The sequence below is a fragment of the Orbicella franksi genome, chromosome 3, assembly GCF_964199315.1.
Source record: "Orbicella franksi chromosome 3, jaOrbFran1.1, whole genome shotgun sequence".
In the NCBI taxonomy this organism is placed as follows: Eukaryota; Metazoa; Cnidaria; class Anthozoa; order Scleractinia; family Merulinidae; genus Orbicella; species Orbicella franksi.
The window spans coordinates 21,313,155-21,326,649 of record NC_138147.1 but is presented as its reverse complement, the minus strand read 5'-3'; the positions used below and the strand labels follow the sequence as shown (position 1 = coordinate 21,326,649).

Below are 13,495 nucleotides of genomic sequence, written 5' to 3'. Positions count from 1 at the left end.
AAAAACAATCATACCAACTCCAAGATGGCACTCCACAGAAATAGTAAAGCAGAATCCATTGGATTCCTTGGACATACTGGAAAGTTAGCTCAGCTAGTACACCACTGAAAAGGTAATGTACTATGTTAATAAACCTAAGTGCACCTGTACAGTATGCTGCAACTTAATAAAATCATAGTTATCTACACGCAATCTGAAACAATCTATAGTTTCTGTTTTCAATCGAAAAAATGGGTATCAGATGCTGATGGCCAACACTGATGTCAGAATGCAGATCAATAATTTCAACATAATTCTATCTTAAATTTTCAACACTTACATGTACTCTCTGTATTCTCCTTGAAGTGTCACCTCCAGCATAATGAAAGGTAATAGATACTGTAGGCTTAAAATTCAACCTAAGATTTTGTGACATGCTTTTCGTGTGATTCCTTTGATTTGTTATTGATATAACCGACCGATTTAAATTTAAAATGAACCCACATGAAACAAGAAATACGAAATTTATTCAGCATCTTTTATGTTATTACTCTGGACTGAGAGCAAGTCATAAATTTTTTGCTGAAGTTCATTCTTCGCTTTTTTGGCAAGAACTGTTGTTAGCTTTTATTTACTCATTTTAGGTTTTTAGTGTGGTTTTTAGTTTGGTCATCATACAACAGAAAGGGGAAATATTGCCTGAGCCCCCAAATAATGGTTGCAAAAGAAACTAGTTTTCACCTTAATTAATTATAATAACTTTAAACATCATACACCTTCCACAGCTACTCATTAGAGGGTTTGTTTTTGTTTCCTGAAGTAGTATTCTAAACTTGCCTGGTAATTTCTTCATATCCAAACTTTTGCATGTAGTAGTCTCTCTTGAACATTGCAAACTCAGTGTCAAAGATGTCTTCATCATCACCTAGTAGGTCTTCATCAAATTTTGCTGCAAGCTTTTCAAGTTCTGGATTCGTTTTACTTTTTGCCTCTTTTCTTTTTGTAGCAGTAGACTCTCCAGGAATTAAATCTAAAGCAGCAAAACTGTTGTCCAAAGTCAGCAATGAGTCATCATTCTGGGGTAAGCAATAGCAAGTACATTAACAGCTAACTTACATTATGATTAACAAATATATGCACTAACTTTAAATAAAATGTAACAATTCTCTGATCGTATTACAACCAAATGGCTGACAGATAAACTATTAATAACGTTAACTGATGAAGCTTGGTATAAGTTTGCAGGACATGCAGTCAAACGACAAAAATTAAAAAAATAAGTGTTTTCAAGTACACTATTTAATTGTACTTAGTCATTCAGGCAATGACTTTGAAGTGAAGATATCTTTTGGATTTTGGAAGACTCAATCCATTAGAGAGTTTTTAATTGATTAAATTCTGTGCATGCTTTAATTTAACACCCCCTCTTTATCTTTTAGCACATATTACATGTGTTATGTCATTATCGCTCTCCGACTCCCTATATATAATTTTTACCCTCAACATTGAACTTGAGAATGACCGAAGAGTGATCAAAACGTTGTTGTTTTTACCTGTAATTTTAACTGTAATTTTTTTGGCAGTGATAACAACACAAGATAACATTATTACAATTTCATATTTAGAGATGTTTACATGAAGTGTTTGCCCCAACGAGAAAATCTGTAAGTGTAAAAACCTATACAACTGTATATTTAAGTACTTAGAGTCACTGATTGTATTACATGTAGGATATTGTGTTGATGAAAAGGACGTTCTTTTACAGGTACTTGACATGGATTCAGTTTGAGATAAGATAACCTTAACCATTTTATTCCTGGTCACACATCAGGAAAGAAAAATTTCATTTTCACTATAATTATATCCTGATACCCATCACTTCTGAGAGAAAATCAAAAACTGACTGAGTAAAAATTACAGATAGTGTAAGTAATTATGACACTATGTACCTGCAGTTCCTCTGGCTTATTTCCAAATGTGAAACCCTTCTTACTTTCAAACCATTTCATGTCAACAAACTTCTCTTCAAATTGGTCTCTGTCAAACTATGAAAACAAAAGAGACAATCTCAGACAGTGCAGAGTGTAAGGTAAAGCTCTCACGTAGTACTCAACACGCAGTTCTCATATAACCCCTGCCGCATGTGACAATAATTATTACTTTTCACCCCAACATTTGTGACTTGATACTTTTGTTTTCCTCGCAAAGGTATGTAACATGAAACTCGTTTTCTCAGAAACTCAGGGAAGATGTGCTTGTATTTTTTTTCACAACTGGAGATAAATAAATGAAAGTTGAATGTCGGATGAGGAAATGAAAGAGGAACAATTTGTTAATTTAACGTGCAAATTTTCTTTTCACCAATAAACAAGAACTAATCTAATTATCAAATTGTCATGGAACAGCACATTCTGTTACCACCTTTGGCATTAACAATACAACCATTTAAATTCAATACACACTGATATTGATTAACATAACTGAGAAGCATTTCAACAAGAAGTATTAAAAGTAAACAGCGCTACTTGACCGAGATTATATCCTTCATGGGTGAATGTTAGTGTGTGATCTTGTATGAAATATATGTAATACGTAGTTAACACTAACACTTATAAATCTGCACATGCATTTAGAGCAAATATTGTTTGAAAAGTACCGCAAGGAGAGCAAGGGTTTTTCTGAAACATATAATTATATACTGGTAGCTTTGTGAAGTGATCTAAGAAGTAACGTAGTTAGAATACATTTTATGTAGTGCTCACAAGTACCTACCCTATCCTATCCCCCTTGCTGCAAGCCTAATTAATTGAAATTAATTAAACAAACTTTAAATTTTACCCCTTTCGTGCCTTAGTGCCTTACTGTCAATCCCCAAATCATCCCAATAGTGCATTCAGCACTAAAAATGGTCAATGGACTAAGTCCAGTCAGAAATCGGTGACCAATGAAATTCTTGGAATTGCAGAAATGACTTATAAGTAGTATAAGAAGTTTTATATTGTGTCTGTTATTTTTAATTCTCAAAGCAAGAAAAACTTTTCGCGGATGTCACAGCTTGCTCACATTTGTAAGCATTTTGGCATTTTTGTTTGCATTAGTGGTTCGTGTTTCAAATACCTTTTGGCAGTTGGGGTATCCAGAAATTTCTCAGTATGCCATAACAGTGGTTATTGGCCCCTCAGAGTCCACTTCACGAATATGGGTGGTAAGCAGTTCTAGCTTGCCATCATGCATGGCACAGTACAAGTCACGTGGTTGTTCATTGCCTACTACTACATTGTTTCACCTGCCCCACCACTACACCCCTACCCTGTGGTATTCTAATAGATTTTTATCGCCATTTTATAAATTGGTATAATTGTTACTTTTTTACTATAAATTCATCCTCTTCCACTAAAATCCTTCTTTTATTGTCATGAGTTCACTGTGGATGTGGAGGTCTCATGGCTGGGTTGCAGGCAGTGCCCACCAGGTGACCATTCTATCCTCCACTTGCAACAAATGTTGTTAATACCTGATATAAAATTGGGTTGAGTTTAAGAGGGTATCAGTCCCATAATTTTTCAAACTTAAGTATCTTCTAAACTGATACAAATAGAGTCAAACCTCTATTAAGCGGACACACTCAGGACCTTCCCCAGTGTCCGCTTAACAGAGGGTGTCTGCTTAATAAAGGTTTATAACAATTGCACAATGTTTGTTAACAATTAACATTCTACGGTTTCTCTGTACTGTAATAAAGTTCCAGGTTGTTAACGAAGCTATCCAAAGTTCACGTTCATCACCTTTCATTACCAACTTTAATTTGGGGTTAGGGTTGGGGTTGGGGTTAGGGTTAGTTAATGCCCTTTCCATACAGCAACAATAATACGGGTACATTTAATCGACTATTTCATCGACTATTTCAAGGACATAATCCAATGCCACATTGTCAATCCAGTCCGGTGTCCGCTTAATAGAGGTTTTTAACAATAGAAATTAGCCAAATACAATTTATTTTAGTGTCTGCGTCTGCTTAATAGAGGTGTCCATGGAATAGGGCTTTGTTATAAAGGAAAGTATAAGAAGTTAATTTCAGGACCAGGCTAAGTGTCCACTTAATAGAGGGTGTCTGCTTAATTGGGGGTCAGCTTAATAGGGGTTACACTGTATTTCAAAACAGGGAACACAAGTTTTCATCCTTTGTGGAATTCTCTTTGATACCCAAAACTGGGTTGATTGTTTGTCCAAAGTTTGGTACATTGATTGACTCAGTTTGATGGACTGGGTCAATTGAGTTGACCAGGTAAGTGGAGTTGTTGGGTTGACTAGTAGATTGCTTGGGTTGATTGTGTTGGAGAAGTTGAGTGGGTTGGTTGGGTTGATCGTGCTTGATTGGTTTAGTTGGGTTAATTGAGTTGACTGGATTGGAATATTTGATTGGGTTAATTGGGTTGATACCATGATTGGGCTGATAGGGTGATTGAATTGATTGGGTGATTGGGTGACTGCTGGGTGATTGAATTGATTAAGTTTATTGGCTTGGTTGGGGTGATTGGCCTTTTGGGGGTGATTGAACTGATTAAGTTGATTGGCTTGGTTGAGGTGATTGGCCTGGTTGGGTTGATTGGCTTGGCTGTGTTGATTGGCCTGGTTGGGTTGATTGGCTTGGCTGGGTTGATTGGCTTGGTTGGGTTGATTGGCCTGGTTGGGTTGATTGGCCTGGTTGGGTTGATTGGCCTGCCAGGGTTGATTGGCTTGGCTGGGTTGATTGACCTGGTTGGGTTGATTGGCTTGGCTGGGTTGATTGGCTTGGTTAGGTTGATTGGCCTGGTTGGGTTGATTGGCCTGGCTGGGTTGATTGGCTTGGCTGGGTTGATTGGCTTGGTTGGGTAGATTGGCTTGGTTGGCATGGGTTGATTGGCTTGGTTGGGTTGATTGGCCTGGTTGGGTTGATTGGCTTGGTTGGGTTGATTGGCTTGGTTGGGGTGATTGAGTTGATTAGGTAGATTGGCTTGGTTGGCATGGGTTGATTGGCTTGGTTGGGGTGATCAGTGTGGTTGGGTTGATTGGCTTGCTTGGATTGATTGGTTTGATTAGGTAGATTGGCTTGGTTGACATGGGTTGACTGGCTTGGTTGGGTGATCGGCATGGTTGGGTTGATTGGTTTGCTTGGATTGATTGGTTTGATTAGGTTGATTGGCTTGGTTGGGGCTTTTTGGCAAAAACACATTTTTGGGACATTTTCAGCCTTGATATGAGCCTAATTAGCTCCAGTCTATTCAAAAAGGTATTTGCAACATGACAGTTTACCTTTCTTTCCACTAGTACCACGCTTTATGACAGTTTTGCTCGGGCATGCACAGAAATCAAAATTCCAAGTGTTTGGATGAGAAAGTGGCCCACGTCTTTATGTTTTTCTAAGTTTTTTTTGCACCTTTCCTTTTTCTCTTTTTCTTATCTTTTTGCTGTAGTTACATTGTTGACCTTCTTCTAGGCTTGCTTACAGTTAAAGGATTTCTAGAAAGCATCATCGACACAGGAAGTTCTTACCACAAGTGTAGTTGAGGGAAACTTTACTCTGAATTTTTCACTCAAATTTCTGAGCATTTTCGTGTATATTTCAAGCTCAATTGACCCAATCACCCTGATCTGAGTATCATTGGAAAGATCCTTTCCTCCTGCAGAACATGAGTATAAGTGATGCCAATTTTGGTCAAAGGTGATGATGTCAGAAGTGGAAGAAAGGTCAATGCTCATCACAGCCAGTTAAAGCCGGCACAGGAGTCAATGGGTTAAGGTTTAACAGGTTATTGCAGGTAGATTAGCTCTTGTGTGCACAGCTTCTCAGTCACTTTAATGTATTACACACCTTAGACAAGGCAACAAGATACTGCTCAAATCTGGGTAGCATAAGCCTTCCACCATCATTGAGAAAACCTTTAAACAGAAAACAACAAAATAATCACACCACAAATCACAAGAGAGTCTATGTGATGGAAGGAGATCCACTCCTAAGAAATAACAGAGACATACAAAAAATGCAAGTCAAGTCTCCCAGAATGTAAATCTTTCAACAATATTTTCAGCCAAATCCTTGGCCTTCAAAGTATACATGTAGATATGACTGTATACATGGTGTGATAAACCTGAAATGTAAATTTTCTTGTTTCTGGTATGAAAATTGGTGTGAGAATTAACGCAAGATGAAGAATTTGTTAAAATAGAAAAGATTTACACAAGTTGAGGGGATTTCACAAGGAAATTTACGACATAACACGCTTCATTAAGCCTTCAGTCACATTAAAACAAGATTACAACAGTTACCTTATTTGAAATAATACATATATTACCACATTATATATTTTTTTAACATTTATATTTGTATGGAGAAAAATAAAGATGTTGCTGAAGAATCCCTTGCCTTTTAGATGTAGGAGTGCAATGGATGCTTACACTAAGTTCTAATTGTTTAATAAGAATGATAAAATCTTCAAGTGTGCACTTAAGATGGTATACTAGGACTTCGGTTCAAACATGAAACATACCAAAAAGTCCAATGGTTTGAAAGATAGATTTATAGTGGAGCTCTTTATAGCAGAGCCCCATAACTTAGGAACAGAACCACATGTATGCATACAAATAGAAAACTATGCAACTCTTTTTTTGTGGTCCAAATGGCTAGTGGCATGGATCGCAGATGTGTGCCCTACGAAGAAAAACAACGATGCTGCTCAACATGGTGGACATCGTGACCAAGGCATACAGCAATGGTTTAAAGTGTACATATTGGACATCCATGTTACGGTCAATTGACACCTGTCAAAACAAGTTGTCCGTTGACCAGTATCATATGACGATATCATGGGCTCAAGTTAAGAGCTCATCAAGACTGCATGTTTTTTTTTTAAGTTGACTGCTGACCAATTGCTGGTTTCTGATAAGATTGCACCCTCAATCTAGGCTCAGTTGATTGGAAGCCGGTTAACGCATCCCAAAGTGTTGACCGAACTACAAATTTTTCTTGTATTAAAATGTTTTAAACTGCTTATGTTTTGTGCAGCTTGAGGTTATTTTAACTCAAAACAGAAATCCAACCAATATAAACAGAAAACCCAAGTGCAGTTATAAAACTTAAATCAAACTTCTCGCTTATCCTGGGTTAGCTTAACCGCACATTGAACAAACCGGCCCAGAAGCTTCACTTTTAGGCTTGGCTAAATCTTTACTAGTACTAATCAAAGATTATGAGAGTGCATTTGATGCTGTCACTTTAAAATGTATACCTTACATGATTTCACTAGCTGACTTTCAACCTCTGTCTTTTGCTAAAATCAACATTTTTCATCAACAACTGAGGTTTTACAGGCAGATATATCATAGTGTCAAAGTCCAGGTCCCCTATATAAACTACAATTTGTTAATACTTTGTGTGACGGCCCTAGTTTCCATAGACTCACAAGTTTAATAGAACTAAAATATTTACATTAGCTTTCAAATTTAGTGCTAAATAGTTTCACATTAACTGGTAATTTTTAAGCATAAAAGCTAATATGCAAAAGTAAATATTTTTATGCACATTATTCTAAGCTGGAAGCACAAATATAACCCAACATTTGCAATCACATGCTTTTTATTGTAAACAAACTTTGTGTGACTGATTCAAATATTTCCCCTGATGAATAATGTAGACAGTATTTTCATTGCTGTTCCTTGGTTCAGGCTCACTGAACCATGGATCTTGCCTTCAGAGTACTTTTCCACCGATTCTGAACAATATTTGACCAGATAAAGACTGAGCTATCTGTCACTAATACAGGGTTAACAGCCTAAAGCCAAGGCGATTCAAAGTTGTGTTCATGAGCATAAATTATATAAAATAAACTATTGTCCTAGTCATGTCACAAAAGCATGTAATCTTGCATCCCAAATGAAAAAGGCCACATTTGTGTTGATTTGCATGGTACAGATAGAATTATAACCGCAAACAAGCGAACAATTGAGAAATTCATACTGACTCGTAAGCATGTGCTTTGCGATGACGTCATTTATTTTTGCCCCTGCTGCATTCTGCGGGGAGGCCAATTTTACATCCCAACATCCATCCATCTATCCCTTGTCAAAAAACCCCACTCCAGTCTGCATTAGGTCTGCATTCTGTTGAACATGATTATAATATACATGTAGCTAGACTTATATAATTTACAAATTTTAAGACACCATATTGAATTTATTGGGTTGGAACTTCAGGGGCCAGTACAGAAAGCACTGAAGAATAATGATGTTGGTTTATTGTACATGAGTGGAATTTGTAAGGTCCATCACTATGGTCAGAAACAAAACTTCCATCTGGGCATATAAATCTATTCCTTAATACTCAAAAACTGAAAACATTTTTTGATGTCAGACCCCTTTGCTTCCTACAAACTTTTTTAGTGCATCTGCAGACCATTTAGTCGTTATAAAAGAACATTTATTAAGTGATTTTGTATTGAGCCACTGGGTTATTTAACTACTACAGCAGGTTCAAGTGAGTTGTAAGTGCCAAAGTCATGCAGATTTTCAAGTTAAAATAGAACTGAGTTTAGTTAACTGTTGCTGTATTTGACCCTGCAAATAGCTCATTACTGAACTTGTTGAGATGAGGTTGACGTGATTTACTCACCAAATGATTTGCCTCAGTCACAATGTTTCTAATTCAAAGATGTAGACATTGCTCAGACCAATAGATTAAAACCAACTCGGTTCAGTGGCTGCAACACTCATTCATCATTCACTTTGCGTTCAGTGGCTCATAGCCACTTTGATTGATACAGGGCTTCCACACTATTTTAGTTTTACACAGCCTAGGCCATTAGGGTTACCTCGGCAGCACACATTTTATTTATTTCTTGTAGCAGTTGAGTCAGATCAAGAAGCAGCAAATCAGCAGCCCATTCTATGAATTGCTGACTCCTCCAATCATTGCCTTGCTTTTATTTCTCCAGCAATTCACATAAATCAATCCAAACAATGTGACTGTTATAAGTTTACGCTACTGCAATCCCAGACAAAAAAGTTGGGACACGAAGCAAGTTCTTCCCTCTCCCCACTTACAGTGTTGATAATCAGGTGATTTTTTTCCCTTTGTGACAAAAACAACGCAACATTTTCCAAAATTAATTAGGGGGATGGGGGATACATGATCCAACCAACTGTCCCAACTACCTTTGTCCGGGATTGTCTAAAAGAGATATGCAAGGAATTTTCCAGTGAAAGTACGTACGTACGTACGTACATACATACATACATACATACATACATACATACATTTTATTTGTTCTCAAATTAAAATTACAATTGTAACATGCCCGCGGATAGCTGAGCTAATCTAGGCGGGTCATGTTTGGACAAGTTATTAATATACAACTAGGTACAACTAAATACAACTGAAGGTAACTTTAACTTTGTCTCCCATTAGTCAACAGAGAAAAAAGAAAATGTCTAACCTAGCCAAACAGTAATGCCAATGATTGTCATTACACGTGACACAACAACTTGGTGCCATGTATTTAATTAATGTGCACGAATAACCCCAACGCTTAACCACTTGAAAGTCAGCATTTTGCAACCTAACCTTTGCTGTTCTTCCCAATTGACAGAAGGTACAAAAATTTCTCATTTCACATTATTTGAAATACAGGATGGAAGTAATTTGGTGGTCAAATAGTAGAGCTTGACACTAGAAATATGTTAACTGTTTGCCAGAGACAATAAGTTAACTACATAACAACCCTTTCTATTTCAATTGAACGGTTAACCACATAAACCTTCTCACAAAGCTCTGTTTTGCTAGTTGATGATCCCAGACAAGGTTAAATAGTTTTTCGTAATTCCTATAAAGCCGAAAAAGGTAATATATAGATTTAGCCAAGCCTAAAAGCGGAGCTCATGATTGCAATAACTGACGATAAAGGAAAAAGAGAATTGTTTTTTCTTGGATCAGAAACTCAAAAAATGATCAATTGTGAGCATGCAATTGTTCAGCGTGTGGTTTTGCTATTTTTTCCAGTTAAATTTTAACAAACTATACCCAACAAGCCTAACCAAGATTGTAGAAATTATGTACGCAATATATCAGGGAATTTCCAAGAGACAATTGTACAAGGAATGTGTCAGAAGAAAAGTCAACAACGAGCCAGGGGTTAATTTGCACTGAAATTTTGCCTTTGCAAGTACTTTTCCTTCCCCTCCAGAGAAATAACATGACTTGAGCCCGCCATCCAATCGTTAAACCAGTAACTGGTCAGCAGTCAACTTTAAAAAAAAATACGCAACCTCAATGAGCTCTAAACCTGAGCCCACGATGTAGTCACGTGATACTGGTCAGCGGATAGCTTGTTGTGACAGCTGTCAATTAACTCTTGCGTGGACGCCCAAAATCAAAGATGTAGCTATGGTAATGGTGCTAGTTTTCAAGGTATTGGCATATGGACAGACATACGTACATATGTACGGACAGTCACGTGACAAGATTTTTCAGATCGATGGGTTACCAAATTTTCTAAGGTATGGGGCTCCACTCACGCGCCTTCAGCGCACAGGAGCTCCACTATAACTTGAATGACATGAATCAGTTTGGAACCAAAATGTTTTACCACTATGGTTAATCGTAAGGGTTAATCGCAGCAGTTAACCCGGTGACACTTCTGAAGCCAAGAACACACCTCGCTTTACACGCATTCTAGTATTAGAGGGGAAAATAAAGAGAGTCGTGCATAATTTCATCATGTTTAGGTAGTAGCAATGCTTTATTGCTGTCCACAGATGAACTCTGCGAAACAGGGAGGACAAGGCAAAAATATCCACTTGCTTGGTACCCACTGTTTCAACCAAATTTACATCATTTCAGCACGAATCAACCAACCCCTCTAAAGACATAGGCAAGGTCATCTTTTTCAGTGCAGGAAATAGAAACATCCTTTTCAAACACAATAACTTGTACATAGTTGGATTTTAGGGGTGAGCACCTGAGCCATTTGCTACGAGAGAAGCAATAGAAGGTCATGTCATGGTCATTTAGAAAGATGACTTCAGGTTCTTTAATGCCTACCCAGGTAAAAGTTGTCATTGCATGATGATGTCTTTTATTAGTAGCACTCATTAGCTGTACCCCACAAGATGGTACTGCCCTTTCCTCTGACCTTTGCTACAGCGAGTGGTGTGACATTCTTTAAATTCTTCTTTCAGACAATCCCAGACAAAAACGTTGGGACACAAAGCAAGTTCACTTACAACGTTGATAATCAGGTGATTTTTTCCCTTTTTGTCGAAAAAAAAAAAACACAACATTTTCCAACACTGACTAGGGGGGATGGGGGATACCTGATCCAGCTCAACTGTCCCAACTAATTTTGTCTGGGACTGTGGACAGAGAACAGCAAGATTATTTTTCACGTAATTATTCAACTTTCAGATGTGGCAGCAACATATCTTGGAGCTATATTTTGGACTTAGATCAGAACTGGTAAGCAAAGTGGCCCACGATGGATCTCAGAACTGCCAAAGTCCCATAACTCTAGGAGCAATGAGTCTGCTAACAATTTTTATTTTCAAGAAAATCAAAGAGCAACTGCAAGGCATCACCCTCATCAGCCATTGAACAAGAAGGTAGGCTTTGACTTATTATTTGCATGAATTATTTCAAAATATCTCCAATCCTAGAACATAATGAATGCTAAACTTTTTTACAGTGCATGAATCAATTGCCATGAAACTCTACTACATAGCCCAGACAGTTACAGGGCTTGCCCAAAGCTTTTTAAGGGAGGAAGCACTTTCATTTAAAACTAACTTGTTTAAATCAAGTCTACCACCTCAGTAAAAAAAATATATACTGCACAAAAACTGGTAGTTACTTCAGTCTTTAGTTTTCCCTTTCATAAAATCTGTTTTTGTTTAGTTGCAGATCAAGAGGCAGAAAACCAGACAAATAATACTTTACCATCCAGAGAGGGCATAACATCAATGTAAACTCTGTACAGGTACGGCAGAGCATCCTAGAAAGTGATAACATGTCACTAAGTTAACAAAATTGTAATTACAGTACTGCAGTGGTATTGAAATCAATCATCATATTTCTTTTCTAGTGATATATCTGTAAACTAGCTGGTGAACTACTCTAGAGCACCACCATAGTTAAACATGTATTCACATTAAACCAGTATTGTATTGCATGGCATCACACAGGATGGCATGGCATTAAATTAGTCAAATTTCTGACACTATTTAATTTGTCAGCACGATTGCAGGTGGCTTTCAACACATGTCTCTGAAATGAAAGAAACACTTTGTGTCCCAAGCAGGATTCAAACCTGCATCTCCCCAAATATTAGTCGGGCGTGATATCTGCTACACCATCAGGCAACCACACTGGATACATGGCAACTTGCTGTGGTGAGTAGATCAAACACGGCCAACTCAAGGCCCTTTTTTCTTTTGAGACATCTGTGTGTTTCATGGCAGCAGTTTTCTCTTTCCAAACTTTGTCAGCGGCAATGCTTGGCAAATGGGTCACAGCTCACGAAAGGATTTTTTTCTTGGGCAAGAACTGCTCTTGGATGTGGGTAAATACTTTTGAGCAGAACTGTAAGTTACAATCAATAGGTAATAAACAGTAGTGGTCTGCAATACAAGACTGCCTGCAATGTTTAGCGCATTTTTTGTAGATGTCCATGTACATGTACATCATAGTTAAGGTAATTCGTGAGAGGTGAAATATTTTTTTTGCCTCAAAAAATTGAACATTTAAGGAAGGGGGCGGGGGCATCTTATGTGAAATTTCAATGCAATCCTCCCATTGTGCTCATACTTATAACTTTAAATCCAAAATTGTATTAGCCTATCAGCAACATATCATTAGTGAAAAATATAAATTTAATTATATTGAAGTTGCATTTAAGTTTACTGCTTACTTACATGGTTAATGTGTAGATTTGGCAGGTGTGGGATAAAATCATTCCCAACAAGAAATCCCATTAGAATCCAGTCATCTATGATTCTCTCAAGATCATAAGGAAAGGGAAGTTTCTCCTGTGAGATAAAATTAACTATTTGTCAAACTAATTCATTGTAAAGGAATTTAATGACATTACTTTTGTTTTGTTTTTTTACCAATTTTTAAAGTTAACTTTTTGTAACATTAAATCAATGTATGTGCCTGCAATTATACAAACTAATAAAAAAAATATTGTGCAAGTAACTGAGTAAGCGAGCTGTTGAAGGGTCTCCAAACCATTTACAGAAGTTTTCAATTTTGAGCATTTTCTCAAAAAATCTCCAAAATGACTTGTAGAAAATTGATTTGGTGTCTTGGGTAAAGCACAGACACAAGGATTGAATCCTAAAAATATGGATAACCACTTCATATACAGGAAATTATGACATTGCACCATTGAGATTTCATGGATAGTGGTTTCTCCCATGTGACGAGTTACATCAAAAACATTCTTTTTTGGTGGAGTAATCTCACTCAAAATTTCCTTGTGTTCAAAGTAGA

The 13,495-nt window shown here is 37.2% G+C and overlaps 2 protein-coding genes across 2 annotated transcripts in view; one reads left to right on the top strand and one right to left on the bottom strand.

Moving 5' to 3' along the window:
* LOC145482719 (protein CFDP2-like) overlaps positions 1 to 11,930 on the top strand; it is a 67,687-nt gene extending 55,757 nt beyond the window's left edge. Inside the window, exon 2 of the mRNA XM_081461361.1 lies at positions 7,650 to 11,930. The gene's annotated coding sequence lies outside the window, so the exon portion shown is untranslated. The remainder of the gene's footprint in view (positions 1 to 7,649) is intronic.
* LOC145482657 (5'-3' exoribonuclease 1-like) overlaps positions 1 to 13,495 on the bottom strand; it is a 252,391-nt gene that overhangs the window by 182,087 nt on the left and 56,809 nt on the right. Inside the window, exons 9-14 of the mRNA XM_081461264.1 lie at positions 12,916 to 13,029; positions 11,942 to 11,996; positions 5,831 to 5,898; positions 1,929 to 2,024; positions 817 to 1,055; positions 15 to 104 (exon numbers count right to left, since the gene is read on the bottom strand). Of these exons, the coding sequence (XP_081317390.1) occupies positions 15 to 104; positions 817 to 1,055; positions 1,929 to 2,024; positions 5,831 to 5,898; positions 11,942 to 11,996; positions 12,916 to 13,029 (662 nt within the window). The remainder of the gene's footprint in view (positions 1 to 14; positions 105 to 816; positions 1,056 to 1,928; positions 2,025 to 5,830; positions 5,899 to 11,941; positions 11,997 to 12,915; positions 13,030 to 13,495) is intronic.